At 41.3% G+C, this 20639-nt stretch overlaps 1 protein-coding gene across 1 annotated transcript in view; it reads right to left on the reverse strand.

Moving 5' to 3' along the window:
- LOC311271165 (potassium channel subfamily K member 2-like) overlaps positions 1–19388 on the reverse strand; it is a 39735-nt gene extending 20347 nt beyond the window's left edge. The window contains exons 1-3 of the mRNA XM_084376704.1: positions 18972–19388; positions 16754–17076; positions 2821–2938 (exon numbers count right to left, since the gene is read on the reverse strand). Of these exons, the coding sequence (XP_084232830.1) occupies positions 2821–2938; positions 16754–17076; position 18972 (442 nt within the window). The 5' untranslated portion in view covers positions 18973–19388. The remainder of the gene's footprint in view (positions 1–2820; positions 2939–16753; positions 17077–18971) is intronic.
- Positions 19389–20639: the final 1251 nt, after the last annotated feature.

The following is a 20639-nucleotide window of genomic DNA, read 5'->3' on the forward strand; positions in this document are numbered from 1 at the left end:
AGCAACAGCCACAGAACATTTTGTTCGAATCAGGGAAGTTATAATGATCCAGCCTCCAGACAGCACTGCAATTATGTGCTGTTTAGACTAACAAGCGTCAAAGGTAACACTAAAAAAACACAACCTGGGAGTCATATTTCTGCAGCAAACCAAAGCCGTGTGACTCTATGTACCTATTTCTCTCCTGTGCATGTTCACTTTGCAACCTTTCCTCACAAACAAAACAAATCTGTGTACACAAGCAAATTAAAGTCGTAGAGCTCTTCTTTCTTTCTATTGATCGAGTCAAACATCAGTAAATCTGCCTCGTGTAAAGAGCAATCTCTGCAGCAACGAACAAAACAGAAAACCAACATACTTATTCTAAGCCGAGCGACGGGGGAGAAAAACCCCAGAGCGCAGCTTTTACTCCCTACCTACATGTGATTACCTATAATCTCAAAAGCACAAATATTCTCCAACCAGAGGGAAAAATCAAGTTATTACAACGATGTAATATTTTCTGAAATGGAGGGGTGAAGTGCAGCCCAACAACCCATCAAACAGCTGAAATGTTGAGGTCTGCTTCGACGAGATGGATAAGACTAGCTGTGCATGTGTGCTGTTGCCTGTGGCCAATGGATTTTTGGCGTGAAGACGTACCAGCCTGGTGCAGTGCAGCAAAATCTGGGTGTGTAGCAGGAAGTAATAATCACGACTGTCTTTTTAAAACATGAATCTGAAAAACACACTAACAAGGGAGCAAAATTAGTTTATTTCAACTCAAGGTATTACAGTTCGGATTTGGAGAATGAGCTCTAACAGGATGCAAGAGAGGTGAAACAGAGCCTAACAGCCCACTGAACAGAAGCACCGATCTGTCAAGGTCCACTTGGAAGAGCTAGATGAGCTGTTAGACTGGCTGTGTGTGTGTGTGTGTGTGTGTGTGTGTGTGTGTGTGAGCTGTTCCATTTTCCTGATTAGTATGTTCTTACAGCTGGAGGTGACACAGAGAAAGAGCTATCGAGCGTCATGTAAAAAACATGATGGAAAAGGGAAGTGTGCCAGAGTCTCAGGCTGTATGAAAGTGCGACAGGATGACAGCGGCACGGTTACACACAGTAGCTCAGAGCAAATCAGCACAGGCCTTGAAAGTCATATTCTTATTGTAATCCATGTTTCCACCGTCTAAACATAGCAACATATCCATGCAATATAAATCAAGACATTACCATAAGTAACTGAAGATCACACAGTAAGTAAAATACCACATTTGAACTACTTATGCAAATGAACACTCCCACCATAAACGAGAATGGCACTCAGCAGAGTGCATGCCTACAGTGCCAAGGCCCAACAGTCCCCTTTAATTCAATCAAGCTTAATCCAATATCAAACTAAATATATTTAGATCCGCAAGATATGGATTTTTATTTGAATCTGTATCAAATTATACTCACTCATAGATACCAGCCATCTAAATGTGCCTGATTATTTTTCATCAGGTTTTTTCAACCAACCAACCAACCAATCCTTCTGACAACCAACCAAACCAACCAACCATCCAACCAATCCTGCTGACAACCAACCAACCAACCAACCAACCAATCCTGCTGACAACCAACCAACCAACCAACCAACCAACCAACCAACCAACCCTGCTGACAACCAACCAACCAACCAAGCAACCAACCAACCAATCCTGCTGACAACCAACCAACCAACCAACCAACCAACCAACCAAGCAATACTTCTGACAACCAAACAAACCAACCAACCATTCAACCAATACTTCTGACAACTGACCAAACCAACCAACCATCCAACTAATCCTGCTGACAACCAACCAACCAACCAACCAACCAACCAACCAACTAACCAATCCTGCTGACAACCAACCAACCAACCAACCAACCAACCAACCATATAGGCCACCATCCAAACCAACGAGCTTCCACATTTCCAAAATGCAAAAAGCTGCTTTAACATTGACTCATATGCACTGAAAGTCAGTAGATGAACCCAGACAGATTGAGATAGCCCCCATTAACTCCGACAGGCGCTCATTAACTTAATGATTCTGTATATTGTAACTTGCTATTATAATTTTTTTGTGGGCTAAGTTGCGGTTAAAGAATTGGCATAATAATTACCTTCGAGATTAATTAAGTTATATTGTAGCTCTCATCATATTAAGTGTGCTGCAGAGAGTACCCAACCTTGAGGATTTATTTACTGAGAATAATGTCAGTGTAGATGTTATGGTCCAAGTATGTGGCAAGAGCCTGTCCAAACATTCAAACAAACAACTATGAAACCTACCAAGCTCTATACAGCAAATGTTTTATCCCAGTGATACACATTTAGGTTTAGGATCCTTGTACGCACGCTTGCAGTTTTTGTTATTTCCTAGCTTACACAGCTAAGTTCTATTGTTTTGACTGCAGATTTTGTGAAACTGAAAAGGTTAATGCAAACTTTGGGTGCAAGTGAGTTCAGCCAACGATCTAAACGCAATCCTGTTGCAATGAAGCACAACCTGTAAAAGCAGCCAATGCAGCTTTTTGGTTGGCATGTGCAATTTCATGCTAAATTGGTCATAAAAATTGCACTGTGCCTCAGTAGTTTTAGAGTGTGAAGAAAAATGAAGAAAAATAAATGGACTGCGCACTTTCGGACATTCAATCATAGATGATTTCTAATCTTGAAAAGTTTTTCAGTTTATGTCTGAACGTTTTGTATGCATTTTCATTTCGTGCACCGAGTGTGAAGTATCGCCAGAAGCCTCTACAAGGACAAAAGAATGAGGAGGGAGTATTTGAAGTGTGAAAAACCACCTACCGATAGTGGTGATAACAGTCCCGGCAAAGAAAAAAGAGGAGCTGATGTCCCAGAGGCTCGTCTGATTGGTTGAGTTTCCTGAAGGGTTCACACCTGCTCGGACTGCTGAAACCACTTGCTGGAGCGGGAAGAGAAAAAAACAGAGAAAGGAAAAGTTATGCATGATGCACCGTCTCCCAGTGGGAGTGTGGTATGAGGCGGGCTGAGGAACATATGAAAATTAGTGGTGTTAATCAATTTTCTGCGGGGGACAGATGACAGCCAAGATAAACATCCAACCAAAACCAATTAAGAGCTGTGAGGTGCATCTGTCACCTCCATAAAATGTACGAGAAGGGTTTCAATTTTAAAAGAGCAAAGCCTGTCATAGTGTAATTCCTATTGGTTAAAATGAGGTGCTCCTGAAAGATTTATTTACAAATCATTCATTATTCACACATCATTAAGCACCCACAACTTTAGCACACGCACTGTTGCCATCTACAGTATAGGATGTAATACAATATGCATCAGATAACACAATGCTCTCCGAAGCATGAAATGTGTTCAGAAACTGTACATCCAGCCTTCAGGGAGCTCAACCTGGATCGAACATTTTAACACATTTTAAAATGTATGAGGGCGGTCTTGCTGAGTGCCGCGCCATGCCAGCAAAATGCATGCGGGGGGATCAAGGCTACATGGAAACTGCTGTACACAAAGCAATCCAAGGGGGCTTTATTGCCCATACTGCAGCAAAACAAAAAAAAAAGTGTATCTGTTACCAGAATAAAAGGAAACACCAAATGCAGCTGCCAATGGTTACTTTGTATTTCTATATTACATGTAGAACCCATTAGAGTTGAAAGGGACAGTTCACCCCCAAAATCTTGTAATGGCATGGGATGTAAACACTAATGGCGTCCTCTTTGGCTGAGCCGTAACGTTAACTAGCTTAGCTAGCTAGCCTCTTGTCCATGAGCAGATGCAGGTTTCTTTCTGTGCAGTGATACATAGAAAGAAAATAGTTCCTACATGGAACTGCTCACAACAAAGTCTGTGTTATGATTTATGAAGAGAGATGTTGCTGTTGAGTTTTTCGAATGTATTTTTGTGCCGTCTAGTTTCATCACATCTGAGAGAAGGCAGACATCTCCACACCCGATATCTTCAAAACCCAACAACTCACACCAAAACAATCGAAATGGATAAATAGCACTACAAGTGCGAGGAAAAGTGTGTATTTTCGGCATTTTGGCATGCCTGGTCAGTGTTTTCTCCACAGTGTTCTCTTCTCCTGTAAATGTGTGACACTGAAAAGCTAACGGTAAAATCTGATACCAGCAGAGCACTCATCTATTCATTTTCCCTCTTTTAAAACAGTTTGAAGCATTTTGTTGATCATTTAAATCATGTTTTCTAAAAAGTTCAGCTCATTTTGATTGGTACCAAGTGGGGGATTGTTGCTGCGATGTGATACCAGCTGGTTGAATATTGTGCTGATTAGTCTTTCCCCGGTGACTTTCAGTGTGACATGAGTCTCAGCTGAGGGGTGAGAAGCCCTTTAAACAGCCGGTTGTACAGGAAACAGGACAGCAAGATGTTTTCCTATTCGGGGTTGCGCTCCCATGACCGGAGACATGAGGCAAATGAAGCCACCAGCCGGAGGAAAAAACACCGCTGCACAACTTCTCACACCCACAGTCAACTAAACATAGAAGTGAGGAGTAACACCTGAGCTTAAGCACCACAAAGGAATCGTCCGATATTAAAGCAACTGCAAAGAAACAAGCTTTTGATTTCTCCGCTTGATAAGGTGGTGTGCATTTCTTCAAAACTGAAGAGAAGTCTGCTTTTTCATACCTGTGTAAAATCAAGAACCCATTGTTTTAATATTTACCAAAAATTTTAAGCAGACTAACAAGATTTCCCTGTTATCTTTCTTAACTGCATGCTTACCGAGCTACGACCAGTGTTGCCTACTCTATTCTAGCACAGGGCTAGCTACTCTCATTGGCTAGCGGGCAGCACTAGCTCCAAAGCTGAAAAGTCACTAAATGGCACTTACTTTTTAAATTACAAGATCATACGAACTATTTATATATTTACAAGCTATAAGAACACCCTAATCCAAAGAGAGAACCTCAAATGAACTTATACAAAAGCAATATTGAAAAAGAATCTGAGAAATATTATTGTGTATGATTTATAAAAAGTATTTACTACCTTAAACAATATATTTATCTATTAATACAAAACTATTTATAAATCAGTAGCCTATCTATTTACAAGAATGAAAATCTGCTCGTGTTAGATATGGACTTTGTCATCATAATTGTCAAGTTCCTGAATGTCAGTTTAGGTCCAGAACTTGTAAATGGATCCACAGTTGCAGCACTTTGTCTGAAAGCGTAAGCTCACAACATGTATGCTCAGCCAGCCTCAGCTCATAACTAATATTCACACCAGAGCTGATGGTCTGCAGGGACATACGGTTCAGGGGTTTGGTTTTCACCACACTTACTGAATAGCCTCTCCACTCCAGTGTTTGAGTGTGTGATGGAGAGGACAGGAGACTGCAGGAGAAGCCAATTCCCCAAATGGGTTTAGGTCAGCTGCATCTCTGTACCTCCGGATCTCATCCCAGTATGCCATTGTGCTAGCCGTTCCTCCACAATGGTGAAAGGGTAGTATCCCAAAAGGCTGGTTATTATGAATATGCCTGCGAAGCTCTGCCTCAGTGTCTCCCCCACATTAAAGGAGAGACATATGCTTTTATGTCTCCATGTTATCAGGGAGGCTCGCCTTCAGCTCATTTGCCAACGATATGGTTGCCCACACATCTCATTCGCACACTGCTCTCATTTTCAGCAGAGAGGCTCAGTTCTGCTACCTTGGCCTTAAATGTGTGAGACTGAAGTGTAATTTCAGCTCTTCAAATTGACCCAGGATTGGAGACAGAGCGGGCTCTTTTGACCGCTAACATTTGGCAACAGCAGCCTTTGTGACCTGCAAAGGGAACCAGTTGTAAGTTTCTCTTAGCATATACTCAAACTGGAGGCAGAAGTCACTGTGAAAAACACAGCAGATGATGAGAAGGAAAGCCAAAACAGCTCATGTCATTGGCCACCGACCTGACATTCTCACCCTCCACCTCCACTTGCATTCGGAAATGTGAGGCCACAGCAGCATTTGCAAAAGCAGCTTTGCATGCCTCGCTGATGTGGTCACACGTCAGGATTGAGCAGCGTTGAGCAATAGCCATGGACATGATTGCCTCAGCCTGCTCGGAGGAATCAATTTTCTTGGATTGCTTTGTGGGATTGTAAGGCTTGGACATTTCAAAATGCTTTCTAGTAGACATGCACATGTTTATGTCACTCAACTTGGCATCAAAATCTGCCTTGTAGAAAAGACAGTAAAGCCTTGGCGTTAAATTATTACCCATACTGTACAGGGCTTCAGGATGTGACTCCTATTCCTTCCTACACTTTTAAGTGTATACTCTAGAATAAGACATGAGGGAAGCAGGAGTAACAGAAGCAGAAGCAGTAGTGAGAGAAGACTGGGTGCATGAAATTAGTTTTTATAGATATAAGATAATGTAATAGGTCGACTTATAAATGAAGTCACAGAAGTTTCAAACAACACTGTTACGTCTGCCACCCAGTGAGGCTCGTGCAGCTCGTGCAGCTCTCTCGTTCAGAGACTGCAGTGAGGCCCATGTGGGTGTTACAAGTGAGGGAGGGAATGGTGAAGTGTTTCGTGACAATCCAATAAATCTTGACTGATTCACTGATGTCATATTCTTTATTATACTCTGACAGAAATTAAAGCGTTGTACAACTTTGCTGAATTAGATTAAATAGATAAATCCTAAAAACATTTTAATGGCATGAGAGCTACGGCACTTATAATGTAGTGCACGACTTTCTCGTGCTTTGAAAAAACTTTCAATCCAGAGAAAGCTTCAGAACGAGCGCGTCAACAAAACCATGTAACGCACTATAACTAAATGGCGAGTGGCGTCCTCTTGCCTGTCCTGCACGTCGTCAATAATAACAAAATGGTGATGACCCGAATGCAGCTTAAAACAAAAGCAAGCTTTAATGAGGCTGATGGTCCAATACAAAAAACACACAAAAGGTACGCAACAAAGGCAGTCCAACAAACAAAGCAGTCAAAACTCAGGAAAAAAATGAACCAATGAGGAGCAAGGAGAAAACACAGGCTTAAATACACAGGGAGTGATTGACTGATGGAACACAGGTGAGGAGAAAACAGACAAAGAGAGGAAGTAGAAAATGAAATATGACGCAAGAGGATATGAACTACAAAATAAAACGAGGATAAGGAATAAGGGAATAACCTGACCAAAAACCAAACCATGACAAGTCAGAATAGCTGTGGACTACAATCAATCTGAGCAACATTCATGGGAATAATTTACAATATAATATACTTATATATAATTCTCACATTTTCTCTGATGGTCTGAATAAGTCGCTAGTCACTTTTTGAATTAAAGTAGCTCAGAGGGTCTAAAACGAAGCTCAATCTAGTGGGAAAGTTTGCAAGACCGGCAAGAATGGATATCTTGACAGATATCCAGCAGCAACTATAGGGTCTGTGGTCTGCTCCCCTGGAAGCTGGAAAGTGAAATCCTAAATTGACTCTTGTCTGTTCACTGCAGGAAGAAATAAATGTTTCTTGGCCCAAGTGGTTTCTGAAGATAGAGAATCATTACAGAGACAAATGAAAGAGAAAAGCTTTGAGACCTTGAGGGAACAGCTGGCACTGCGACAGAGCCGACACTAATAAATAGCAGAAGAATACTTTGCTGGACTAAAGCTTTAATTCCCTCATGTATATGTGGGTTTCCAATCCGGAGCAGTAAAAATAATCCAGTGTTTCTGCAGGGCAGCTCAATGAATTAAAGAATTGTACTAGTGAGGCAGTAGCTCTTTTTAATGATCTCCATTATCTGTTTAATACCGATAAACCTTCAGGAACAGAATAGTAATGTTACAATAATGTAACTCAGTTCTCTTGAACTCGCACTCGTCATTTTATACTCAATCTATACACACACTCACACAGTTTGGGGTCACTGCAATGATTCGTCATCCTTCGTGAAACAGAGAGCTTTCGTTAACCTGCGACTGTCAAGTGTGATAAGGCGATAAAGATCAGGTGTGTAAAAGCTGAAATAGATGAATAATGGATCGGAAACAGCACTCATGTAAAGACGCATGTGTCAACATGACATGATTGGTCAGAAGGTGGAGAGATATGGGCTGATGGCAGTTAACGATGTTCTCATGTAGCCTACGAGGAACTGTGTGTGACTTATCCACGCAAGCTGACGAACACAAACAGCAGCTTAAAGGGTTGGTTGACTTAAATTACAAAAAAGCCTATTTTCCCAACTCCTCAGCCAAGGTATCCTGGGAATTACATTCATATTTGATGGTTCTGCACCGCGACACTTGCCAACCAGCCATTAAGTGCTCATGCAGGAAATACTGCGCTCATCATACAGTGATGTGGAAAGAAAGGGTGTGGTGCATCCAGAAACAGACCTGAAACTAACCTTCATCTTTTTTATAAACCATAACCACCTGACCTACAAAATAAAACAGGAAATAATCTAACCAAAAATTCAAACCATGACACACGTCACGCCTATGGACTGCCTATGCACGGTGCAAAAGGAGAAGAAGAGACCGTAGTGCTATTGGCATAATAGCTGTGGACTACAATCAATCTGAGCAGCATTCATGGGAATAATTTACAATATACTATATTTGAATATAATTCTGACCTTTTCTCTGATGGTCTGAACAAGTCGCTAGTCAGTTTTTGAAATAAAGTAACTCAGAGGGTCTAAAAAGAAACTCAATCTAGTGGGAAAGTTTGCAAGACCGGCAAGAATGGATATCTTGACAGGTATCTAGCAGCAACTATAGGGTCTGTGGTCTGTTCCCCTGAAAGCTGGAAAGTGGAATCCTAAATTGCCTCTTGTCTGTTCACTGCAGGAAGAAAAAATGTTTCTTGGCCCAAGTGGTTTCTGAAGATAGGGAATCATTACAGAGACAAATAAAAGAGAAAAGCTTTGAGGCCTCGAGGGAACGTGCAGAGATTTTTATTCACCTAGATTGAGATATCTTCTACCCTCTAATTTTTGTTTATGGTGCTTACAAATTCAAAAGACCTCATTGTCAATAGTTTTTCATGGGGACTATTTCTGTGTTGTAAAGTATTTCCGATGAAAATTGGACAAAGGAAATCAAAACTACCTGCATGGATGAATACCAATTTGCTGAAGTGGGAAAATATTTTTATATTTACAGCAGCTCAACGCACCATGTGCAGCTTAAAGCAGGATTTATTATTCTGTAGAAATGGACCTAAAAGTAAGAGCTGACTCGCACATCTCCTAAATCACAACAAGGCATAGGTAAATGGTAAATGGACTGTATTTGTATAGTGCTTTTCTACCGCTCAAAGTGCTTTAAAACTCAAGTCACCTATCTATATTCATACATATAGATTTATTCGTACACTGGCAGAAGAGGCTCATTCACCTCCTGAGCCACAGCTGCCCAGGGCGGACCTGTGTCAACCATAGTGATTGAATGATCCAACATCATCCTTAGAAAGTTTTATCTGTGCTTTCTTTCAGAGTTTGGGTGTATATTCCCGCATAGTACTGACACCGGGCTTGCAGAGCAGAAAAAAATAAACTTCTCTTCAAGGAACTTAATACTGTCGATGAATAGATCTGAGGAATCCAACTTCTTTCATGCATGAAGTGATTAATTCGCAGTTTTACTGGGGTGAAGCTGATTTCCATGTCCTGGTTTCTTCTACGTTCTTCTTTCTCAACATTGTGGTTTTCTAAACATGACACCATTTCCAAGTTGACACGTGTGTTATGCTACCAATTCAAACAGGTATTAAAAAAACACAAGCATGTCTCCTTACGTGCAGTCTGGAGGAGCCTAATTCTAGCTCAGTGTGAAAGGTTTTGTTTGTAACGAATAATCATCCTACTCTGCAGTTCCCTTCAGCTCTATGTAACATTTTAGCTTCTTTCAGCACATTGTTTTGGTTGTACAGTCTGCAATTTTAATGTTCTTGGCCATCAAACTTGTTTGCAGCCACAGTAAAAGATCTTCTGATTATCGCATTATACATACCAAGCACCAAAAAGCACACAACTATTTTCAGCTAGCTAGTGAACATAGCGTACCCTTTAGTTTATTTCCCGGAGGAGTTGATGGAGATCAAAAAAAGGGCTAAAAGGGAGAGTATTAGTCTCAGTGAACACAGACATGACTCCAATTGAAGGCTAATGTTGCTGAACATTTACTGGATGTGCAAATAGGCAACAGTTTGCTAACAAGTTCACCATATCAACTTCAAAAGCTGATGTGTTTACGGCTCGTTTTGCTGCTCTTCAGTAGGAAAAAGCAAAAAACGAAGCAAAAAACACAAAACCTAAAAAAACAATGTCGATTGAACTCGAGCTTCTGAGTAAAAAAAAGTGACCCAAATGACAAAACAAATCAAAATATTATGTTGTCCACAGGTCACCACACCAATAGTTAAGCGTTTACATCTATCCTATGGTTAATCATTTCCAAATACAACAAAGCAGAGGCTTCAAAGATAAAATCCTGAAACCCTACATTAATTGTGTCTCATCATCATTTAACAATGACACAATCAGACAGGCTTGGCTCAGTCAGCCGCTTTGTTTCCCCGCCAAGGCAGCCATAATAATTTCACTGGCACTCGGCTGCATGCATACTCACAATGGCCATGGGAAATGATGAGACAGGATAATGTGAAGACCACACTGCCACTGTCTCCACACTGAGGCAAACAGCCAGGAGAGATTGAATCATCTGAGTTTTTTTGACATCCCTCACTTTTTTAATTACTCCCTTTGAGAGCACGTCTCCCCTCAATGCTCTGCTGACTGGCTTTTGATCAGTGGGGGCGTACAGAGGTGGATGTGTGTGTGTGTGTACATAATTAAGTAAAAGTGAGTGTGGGGGGACACCTGTATTGAAGCTGTTTATCAATAAATCATCAGAGGAGAAAGAGAGGCTTGAAAGGATGCTGAGCTCATAGGGCTGCTTTCTGATGGATGGTGGGCAAAAGCTGTTTGGTCACACTGCTGACTTAGAGGATATGTTTGAAGATTTGTGTTGGTATATACAGAAGTGGGCTTACTGGCTCACAATTAGCCTGATAGGATTAGGAAATAGTCAAGTGCTCTCGAATGCCTTCAACAGGCAAATTGCCCAGTTTTAATGATCTTACAATCTTGAGTCAATACATTAATTCAGTTCACGTTGCAGCCAGGTCCAAGACTGACAAGTTTGTTTTTTGTGAACTGCAATGAGCACAGACTGATTCAGTGAAAGCATCTCTGACAGGAGGAGTCATACTTGCCTGAAAGCAAACAGTTAACTAGAGGTCAGGTCGCACTAACTTTTGGGAAAAGAGAGCCTGAGAGTGAGGTGGGACATTAGAAGTCATACAGTACAGATGGCATTGTTGTTGGCAAAGGTAATCAACATTCTTCACCTCACAGGCTACTACAGGGCATTTCGTTCATTCATTTTACAGCGGGTGATGTGCTTGTTCGGAGACACGCCCTTGGTTTGTTAAATTTAATATCATAGCTAGTTTATTCACAGATCTTTTTGGTGCCGTCTGCATCAGAAACAATTACCATTTAGGTCGACTGTGAAAGCAGTTTATTACGACTCATATTTACATTTCCTGTGAAGTGTTGACCTCTAGTGGCCGTTGTAATTGTTACAACAGCAAAGGAGGACGTCAGGCAAAGTAGCATAAAGAGCGACAAGTCCGCAAAGGGAGAAGGTCGAGGACGGATGGTTGGGTCAAACAAGCACAGGACTTTCACCCAGGAGACTGGTGTTTGTGTAGTGTTAAAACGAAAGTTTGCGGTGAGTTACATACATACATTAAAGTACATACATTACATAACTAAAGTTACGTACTACACAGCAGAGGTACTTTCTTAACTGAAGTAACACAAGTAACATCGTTATTTGTAGCCAAACCACAATGTTTTCCTTAACCTAACCAAGTACTTTTCTTGTCTAAACCAAATTAAACCAAACTGCAAGTGTACAAACAATGTCTGGTATGCCTGTTGCATATACACTGCAATGGTCACGTTGTTTTGAGGAATGGTGCTATATGAAGTTTTAGGAACCAATTGGCAATCAACCTATTCAGTCGTTTAGGTATGAGGATGTGTCGACTTAGAACTAAATACTGATGTTAACATGCTAACATGCTCAGAATGGGAACGCTAACATATTAGTGTTTAGCAGGTACGTTATTTACAATTTTGACCAACTTAGTTTTGTGTAATAGCAAGATAATTTTAGCTAATTAACGCTAAACATTTGGTACAACTAAAGTTGAGTGATCTGCAGCAGTATTCGTTGTGCCATTCACCAGGAAGAGTGAAAAATTTGACCTCAGCGGACCATCACAGTCATGAGGCTGCTGCACCTATTACAAACCATTAAAATGGAGAAATTCAAAGATTTTTATGGCAGTCCATCCACTAAGGTGCTAGTGTGGCTGCAAAGTGGTGCAGTAAACAAAGATACCATTTTGATCGGAGGATGAACTGCTGCTACTGTTTGCTGTTTTCATTATTTCGCCACTGGTAAAAGCAACAGTAGCAACAATGGTGACTGCGTTATGCCAACTAATGGGCTTCCAAGGGGAAAGCAGCCTCATTGTTGTAATCACTATATGCGTATAATTATGGTATCATGAGTAAGGCCCCCCTTGCCTTCGTTGTCGAGGGGCTCCACCTTCATTAAGTCGACTCCTGACAGGAGATCAGTCAATCTGATGGATAATGATGTCATGACAGAAGCATCAACACCATCTTTGAGCATTAGCTCAGCATCTCAGAGCCAAATGATCCGCCATCTGTTACCGGCCCATTTTAATCGAAAACGGTTTGATTTACATAAAGTAGATGGGCACTGAGCATTATTCAATTGGCCTAATAAATCTTTGTCGGCTCAGGTCAGTTTAATACGGTGAGAGTCTATACTGTGAGTATTACTAAGTGCCAACACGGAGGACAACAACTCCTGAGGTAAAATGGTAAAAGCGCTTTCAGTTCCACAACAGCTTGAAAAAAAGACCGAAAATCGAATTACACATATTTAATCAACAGCCTGACCTACAACTAAATATTGCACTTGCCTCCTCAAGCTAATATATCTCTAACATCAAACTCAGAAGATGGAAAAGTTGATAGATCATTTAGAAATTATACATGATGCGTAATCCGCACCTCATGAAGTATCCTTGAATATTTACATTTGATTAAGGATAATGTTAAATATGCATGAACTACATTTGAATTCCTAGCAAGTTTGTCTTTCATGCTGCAGCCCAGAGATGCAACAGTGAGAAGAAGTCAGTCACACAGCATCTCGTTATATCCAGAAAGTTTCCTCATAATTGCCAGAAGGTATTAAAACAAGAACGCTTGCTCGTTACAGTCAGGTCTTTTTTTTTTTATCATGAGACTACACTGTGGGCTGATGCTCTGCCATAAGGAATAATGCAACATCTTCAATGTTAGTGTAATTAAAGTGGCTCTACTGGAAAGAGAGCAAAATCCCACTTAATGGAAATCCAGTGGTTTGCTGTACCAGCTAACGACGGCACAATCATCGTGTGGTTTTAGTCCTAAAGGGTGTATTGAAGGGACATCTGCTGCATTCACATGCTCCTCGGATGGTTCAATTTCCAGATTTGGGAAGTCGTTCCTTCGATTCCTGTGTGTCATGTAGGAATGTGGGATTGTTTTGCATTTTATTGCTCAGAGCGCTGACGGCTGTTTTCAGAATTTGAGTGACAAGGAACGCAAAGGAATCGATACAGTGACTATTCAATACATGACTTTGGTCAAAGTGTCTTACTATTAACCCAATGTTTACTTTTCGCCCACCGTGATTTAGCGCCATGTGACGTCAACTCGGCATCTCATGAAGCAAAATTTATTTTCCAATACATGTCCAACAGCACATTCATCCCACTGGTAGTTGCAGTAAAACCATGCCTGTAGTAGTTCATCATAGGACACTGATTCGTCTGAAGCTTGTAATTCAGCTACATAGCCTCACTGCAGTGCCTGAAGCCTGGCAAGATGGATCCTAATGTGATCTTACGAACCCAGATGCCATATAAGGTAACCACACCTACACACATATAACTAAATATAGTCTCTACTTCAGAAAAGGTGTTTGCTCTAACAAGGTCTTTCTCACCGAACAGAAAGAGTTTTAATGAGGCGATTTAGTTGATAATGACAACACGTTCTCACAACCAACTCTTCAAATACGACAGCTTGGTCCGTGGCCTGAAGCCTGAAACTATCACACACGCCTTACCCCTCAGAAGTCAGTTTTCATAAAAGACATAAAAGACAGATGGCTTCTGGATCGTTATGGATGATGACAAATGGTCGCAGTTTGGTTCAGTTTTATGCATCAAAATCACAGCTTTGTGTTGAAACAATATTCAGTCACATCACTTACATAGCGTAATTTCTGCATCTACACTGACTTAAACAACACTTAACTTAAAAACCATTCAATGTTGACACTAACCCTAACCCATAAAAACTACTTGCAACATCGACTAGACTTTCAAAATAAAGCTTGTTCATAAACATTTCACATAGCATGACTTATTATGACTTGCAGATTGTTACGAATGTTGTTGAACGGTCGTGTCTGGTTAGGTTTAGGCACCAAAACTGGAAACAAACTGCTTTGTGCTAAAATAGCATCCAGTGACGTCATTTACGTAATCAAATTTACCTAACATTACATACATGTAAGTTGAAAACAATTCAGTGTTGACACTGTTGACAAACCACAGTCTCCTGAAAGAAAGTCCTGTGTGTGACTCACTGAACCACTTCCTGAAGTGGACTTTTCCTGGTTTTGATAGACGTGTAGGGACACTGACCAGGCTGCTGATAACGAGGCTACCTGTCTCGTTATCGAAGGAACTGCAGCAGTTCTGCCCTGCTGTGCGTTCAGTGAGAACGTTTTGGAGCAAGCAAAAAGAAAAAAACAATCTGACATCCAAGCTTAACTGTAAATGTCAGAGTCAGAGTTTTAGGATGATGTGTACTGGATGTGTTGTCTGCTGTTGCAAACCAAATTGCCCCTCGAGGACAAAAAAGACTCTCTGATCTTATCTAATCTAAAGGGGACAAAATGTATCACACACGGTACACAAATTTAGTGGACTGCAGTTTATTATTAGCCTGTATGGCTAAATCTGGCACATTATAAATAATGATAAATATGTGTGTGTCCCCTGGGATTTAAAAAGACCTTTCAGTTCTTACACATTATAGAAGTAATCACCACCAACACGACCAATGTGCCAGCTAGATTCCCCAAGAGGAAATGCTTTTCATCAACCGTAGGAGATGTGCGATCCAGTAATCCATAAAAGAAGAGTTGTGAAGTCAGTGGATGTCCTTTATGAGAAGAACACTCACTCAATGCTGACATTTATGGATCATTTTATTTGACATTTGCGTGACTGGAAATGACTTAATGGTGAATTTCATTTAGTCAGCTTTATTGATTTATTTAAAAAGAATAATAATTTCGAGATGGGATTTTATTTCCAGCAGTAGAAAGCGCAGGGACCTTTAACCAGAGCCTTTACAGGAAGTGAATGTTATTCGTCTTTGAATATTATTTGCCTCGACTGAGTCCAAAACAATTTTCACTATGTATTTATTTATTTTGTTTTTCTTCCTTCAATACAACGGCACATTTCACTCTGGCTACAGGAAGCATCGGAAGTAAAGCATTCTAGATATGTTTGACATCTGAAGGCCGGTGCTTTATGGAGATAAAACCCCTCAGGCTTCCTCGATGGTTTCCTGGAATATTTCATATAGTGCCCCATGGTATTTTGTATAAAATGTGTGTAGGATAATGTAGTGTAGATCTCCAGGGCAGGAAACGTTGGTAAACTCCTCCAAATTAAAACTTTCAGAACACACTATTTTTCACTGCCCTTCACAACGACGCATTGGAGCATTGTCTGATCTGATCCCGATCATCAGGACTACATACATGATGTACTGTATTTCATGTGACAGCACTGTGGTTACGATGTGGTTAGGCTTAAAGCAACATTATGTAGAAATTGGCATCTTGAGTGATGACGTATGAAACGCTGTGATTCTACCCTCTCACTGAAGCTACATGGTGCAGAAACAAGTGATGGGGTGGCTGAGACATAAACTGGGGACAATTTTGAGGGATTTATTAAAGTATGACAACACGGCTTGGTCTTGGTGGACCCCTCTGGACTGGACTTTGCTCTAAATAACTAAAATCACTGGGAATGATTGCAGCATATCCTCATAATCTGAATGTATTCATGTCAGCCTTCTTCTTGGTTTGTTTGTGTTCTTCAAGTCCTTCAGAAACTTCAAGAAAAAGTTGTTCTGTGCACATTTGGAATTGGAAATATTTGTAACTCCTCAACACAAAAGGAAAGAAATATATATTAAATTGACTTTTGGAAATGGTCTCTGAAATATGTAGCTATAACAGAGCCTCCAAAGGCCACAGAATAAATGTGTTCAAACAAACTAGTAACAACAGGCTGAAGCTCATCGCTCTGGCAGTATTCATAGTCATTGTGTCTACAACTAGCTACAATCCTCAAGACCCAATGTTAAACAAGGCAAAGCTGCCATATTCACAGTGTTGACCTCAGTATGGATTATCTATCTCCTCCCCTCTGTGTAGAATACAGTATTCACAGAAACACACAGTGTGAGATGTTTTAGAAAAGATTTGAATAATACGAGGTCGATGCTTCCTCCTACCTTGACCAAATCCTCCAGCTCAGACGAGTTCACGCAGGCGTGCATGGTCAAGAAGTTCAACTTTTGTTCGAGAATGACTAACTTCTGGTAGCTCTCATGCGGCTGCTCCAGCGCTTTGAACACTGTCGCCCCAATAATGAGGTAGAGCACCACCAAGAAGAAGATGGCGGACACGGTTTTCCACCTCATGACAGTGGTGCGGGTGTCACAGTCATCATCATCATCGATTGGGGTGTTCAGCACCACCGGTTTGGCTGAGAAGGACAGGCGTGGTTTGGAGTTGTGGGCGGCAGACTTCGGGTCAAGAAGGTCAGGTGCGGCCACTGTGAGGATGGAAGGGATTAATGTGGATCAGTTTATTGCCATTAGAAGAGACTCAGCCTGGGTAGACTCATGTTGGTCTTACTCATTTGTCACATCACTGTGTTTTTTTCCCAAATCAGTTTGGTCCTGCTGCATCATCAGCAGTCAAATCCTGTCTTTGGCTGGAGAAACTACCTGCCATTAGCAATTAGCTAATTTAACCATGGAGCTATGTGGCCCTATGAGCTGATGGGAGTTTGCCCGCACCGCACCTTTCGGAGTCACCACGGTCAACAGAGCTCAGCCTGACTAAACTTGACAATGTACAGGTGTATTTTTCTGTTTAGTAAGGAAAAAAGTAATAAAAATACCTCCTTTCTTGACATCTAGCGAGTTTATTTTGTTTACTTATTAGAGGAAGTAGCAAACTCGCTGCTTTAAAGCAACAATGGAGGCTGTTAGACTATCATGGTAAGGGGCGGGACAGGCTGGAGCTAACTGGTTAGCATGCTAACTAGCAGACATCTAACCTGCAGTACATCAACGTCTTTGACGTAACGTCAGGACAGTTGCTTCTTTTCATTCGGTTGTTGATTCCAGTTCATATTGAATCTTTCAAATTAAAATTCTAGCAATTTCCCTATTTTGACATATTTCTTACAAATCGGCCCTTTAAAAATGACTCAAACGAGAACTTGATGGCAATAAAAAGTTATTTTTCTGTCACTCGACTGACTGATTAATTCAATAACTTTTTCAGCTCTATATAAGAGACTGATTAACTCAAATAAACTGTGAGGCAATAACCATCTGAAGATAGTCAGCTGAGCACTGGATGTTAATATAGACTTAATTATTTATGGCTATATCAATATCTCCACTATTGTCAGTAAGTCATGAGCATTAAAGTGTTCCAGCGCAGATCTGCCTGCAAAAATATTCTTTATAACAACGTTTATTCTTTTCACGCATTTAAAATACAGTCGAACTGAATGAACCTGCTTCTGTGTCCTCACTGTGAGGCTAGTTTCTGTCATGGCACTCCTCCAAAAGGAAAAACCAGTGGAGCCGCGTCTCTCCACAACCCACAGTATTACGATCTGGAGCTGGTAGAGCACTTTTTCATTGAATGCACCATCTGCAACATGTTTAACACCACCTGTCTTTCTCCAACATTTACAGTTATACCTGCACTTAAACACATGTACTTCCACATCTCAGCCTCCTCCTCTGAGCTGGAGCAAATTAGGAATATTGAGATTGATATTGAGAAATTAAATAAATAATCACACCCTGCTGAATAACACATGCAGGGGTTATTTATTCTATTATAAAGGGTAACAGCAGAACAGGCTCTGACAAATGGAAAGGAAAATATTGATGATTTCTGTTGCCTTTAGGTCCCACAACACAAAAGGACTGAATGGGAGCTCATTAAAAATTAAACACTCTTTGTCACAATCCCGTCTCCCAAACAGCTTGCTACAGTAGATGCAATTACATAACCAGCCCATGAGCTCCTCATAGCCAGTATTGCACAGTAAACAACTTATGGGAAGGATCACACTCTCAATATTGAGCTGAAACATGTCAAATCAACCCATTAATATTTATCACTTTAGTTTTTTCACTATATATATTTTTTTAACTGCATGTGCATTTTATTATTTTCTGTCGGTTTGGATGATTTCTCAGCCTCACATGCAAAAAAATAGTACATTTATAATAAAATCTACAGATAAATTGAAGCAGGAATATTATTGTGACACAGGAGGAATTCACTGTTAAGAAACAGAAATGTTTTTTTTCCTCCAACTCAGCTGTCCATCATCTCTCTCTGAAGGTGCACAGTTAACAAGTCATGCAAAAATATTTCTCATCTTTTCATCATCAGGATGAACTTTAACGCACTTACTTCTCTACCATCTCGTCTCTCTTTGTTTCCTCATCGACGGATCTCTTTGTCCAAAAGCAACAACAATAATAAAAAAAAAAAAAGATACTGTATCCCTCTTATTGTGTCCGTCTGCCTCCGGTGCTCCCACCGAGGGACGTGGCCGCTCTCCACATGGTTCCTGCGAGCTGCGCTTCCCCTTCCACTTCACAGTCTCCGGAGAAAATACATCCAGGACATCGCGTTCCCGCCGCAAGACGCGCTAAGACGGAGCGTAAAAGGAGCGCATCGCCTCCGTGAAATCCGTGCGGGTGTTTGGAGACATTGTGCCCAGCGTGGTGCTCTCCTAGAGAGGGGGACGCAGAGGTTTGGATCGTGCGGGTCAGAGGATGCTCTCCTCCACCGGTCTGACTCTGGACGCGCTGCGCTGCTGTGGACTGTGTGCGCTCCTGCTCTAGAGACAGAGGGAGAGACAGAGGGAGAGGGAGAGGGAGAGAGGGGAGCTGCTGCCACTTCACTTCACTTCACTTTACTCTACTTTACTCCACAGGCTCCTCATGCTGCTACATTCCACACATAATGGATGAATGAATGAATCCAAGGTGCTCCAAACTCACAGATTAGATGCGCAAAGCCAGACATTTAGGGGTTCAGGAGCACACTGACCACACAGCTGTCACACAAATGATCATTTCACAGCTTACAAGCAACTTTAAAGACAGCAGGTAGTTTAATCCCGAGTGGCATCAGACCACACTTCAAGGTAAAACAACAGGTTTGATACAGCTAACACCACTGTTACAATTCAGACACATCAACACTCACATCTTGGAGACATTTGTCTAAACTTAGAAGTGAAACACAGGGGATGTAAGCAAACGCTAATGTTAGCTAGGAAGCTGTTGAACGCTAACATTGTCGTGGTTTGTGTTTTCCGGCTGTCGATTTCCTGTTTTATTTTGGAAATCTATCCTTTGTGTTGTGTTTCCTGCTCACCTGTGTTCCCAGTGTTCGGTTCCCCTCGTGTTCCCGTGCTCCTCGAGCCCCCGGTTTTCATGGTGGCCAATCCGTGTAATTACAACGTCACGTGATGCACGAAATGACTCGTTTCACTGACATAGCTGGAGCCATTCGGTCCAATAAAATTTGCAAAGTCTAGAAGAGCGGCACGATTAAATCAAGTTAGCCGGGTGCTAAACTGGAAGTTAGGCGGCTTGGTCGGCAGAAGTCTCTAGTGTTCACGCTCTATGGACCGCAAAATGCAGAAGATCAAGCTTTTTTGGCTTCAAAATGCCACTGAGCAGCTTTCATAGGAATGAGAGGGGCTCTGCCTACAAGGCTGTATCCAGATGTAATATGACGGCCTTGGTGCTCCTCTCCAGTCTGATTGTTCCCCCTTATCTGTCTCACATCAGTCTTGTTAGCACTATCCTGCTCCCAGTGTGTCTCCACATGCACCTCGTCCCCTCGTTAGTTTAGGTTGTGTTGTTCCCTCACTCTTTGTCAGTCGCCTGTTTTGCTTCCCCACATCCGTCCCACGTCTCCAATGTTCCCTGCACGCTTCTTTGGTTTGTTCTTTATTTAATATTTGTATTTGTCTTTGTTTCATCGCCTTTATATAACTTGCAACCTGGACTGGAACACAGCAGCATTACATTATCCCAGCATTCAAGTTTCCCACCCTGAGCG

This window comes from Pagrus pagrus (genome assembly GCF_965226575.1).
Source record: "Pagrus pagrus genome assembly, chromosome: 16".
NCBI lineage: Eukaryota > Metazoa > Chordata > Actinopteri > Spariformes > Sparidae > Pagrus > Pagrus pagrus.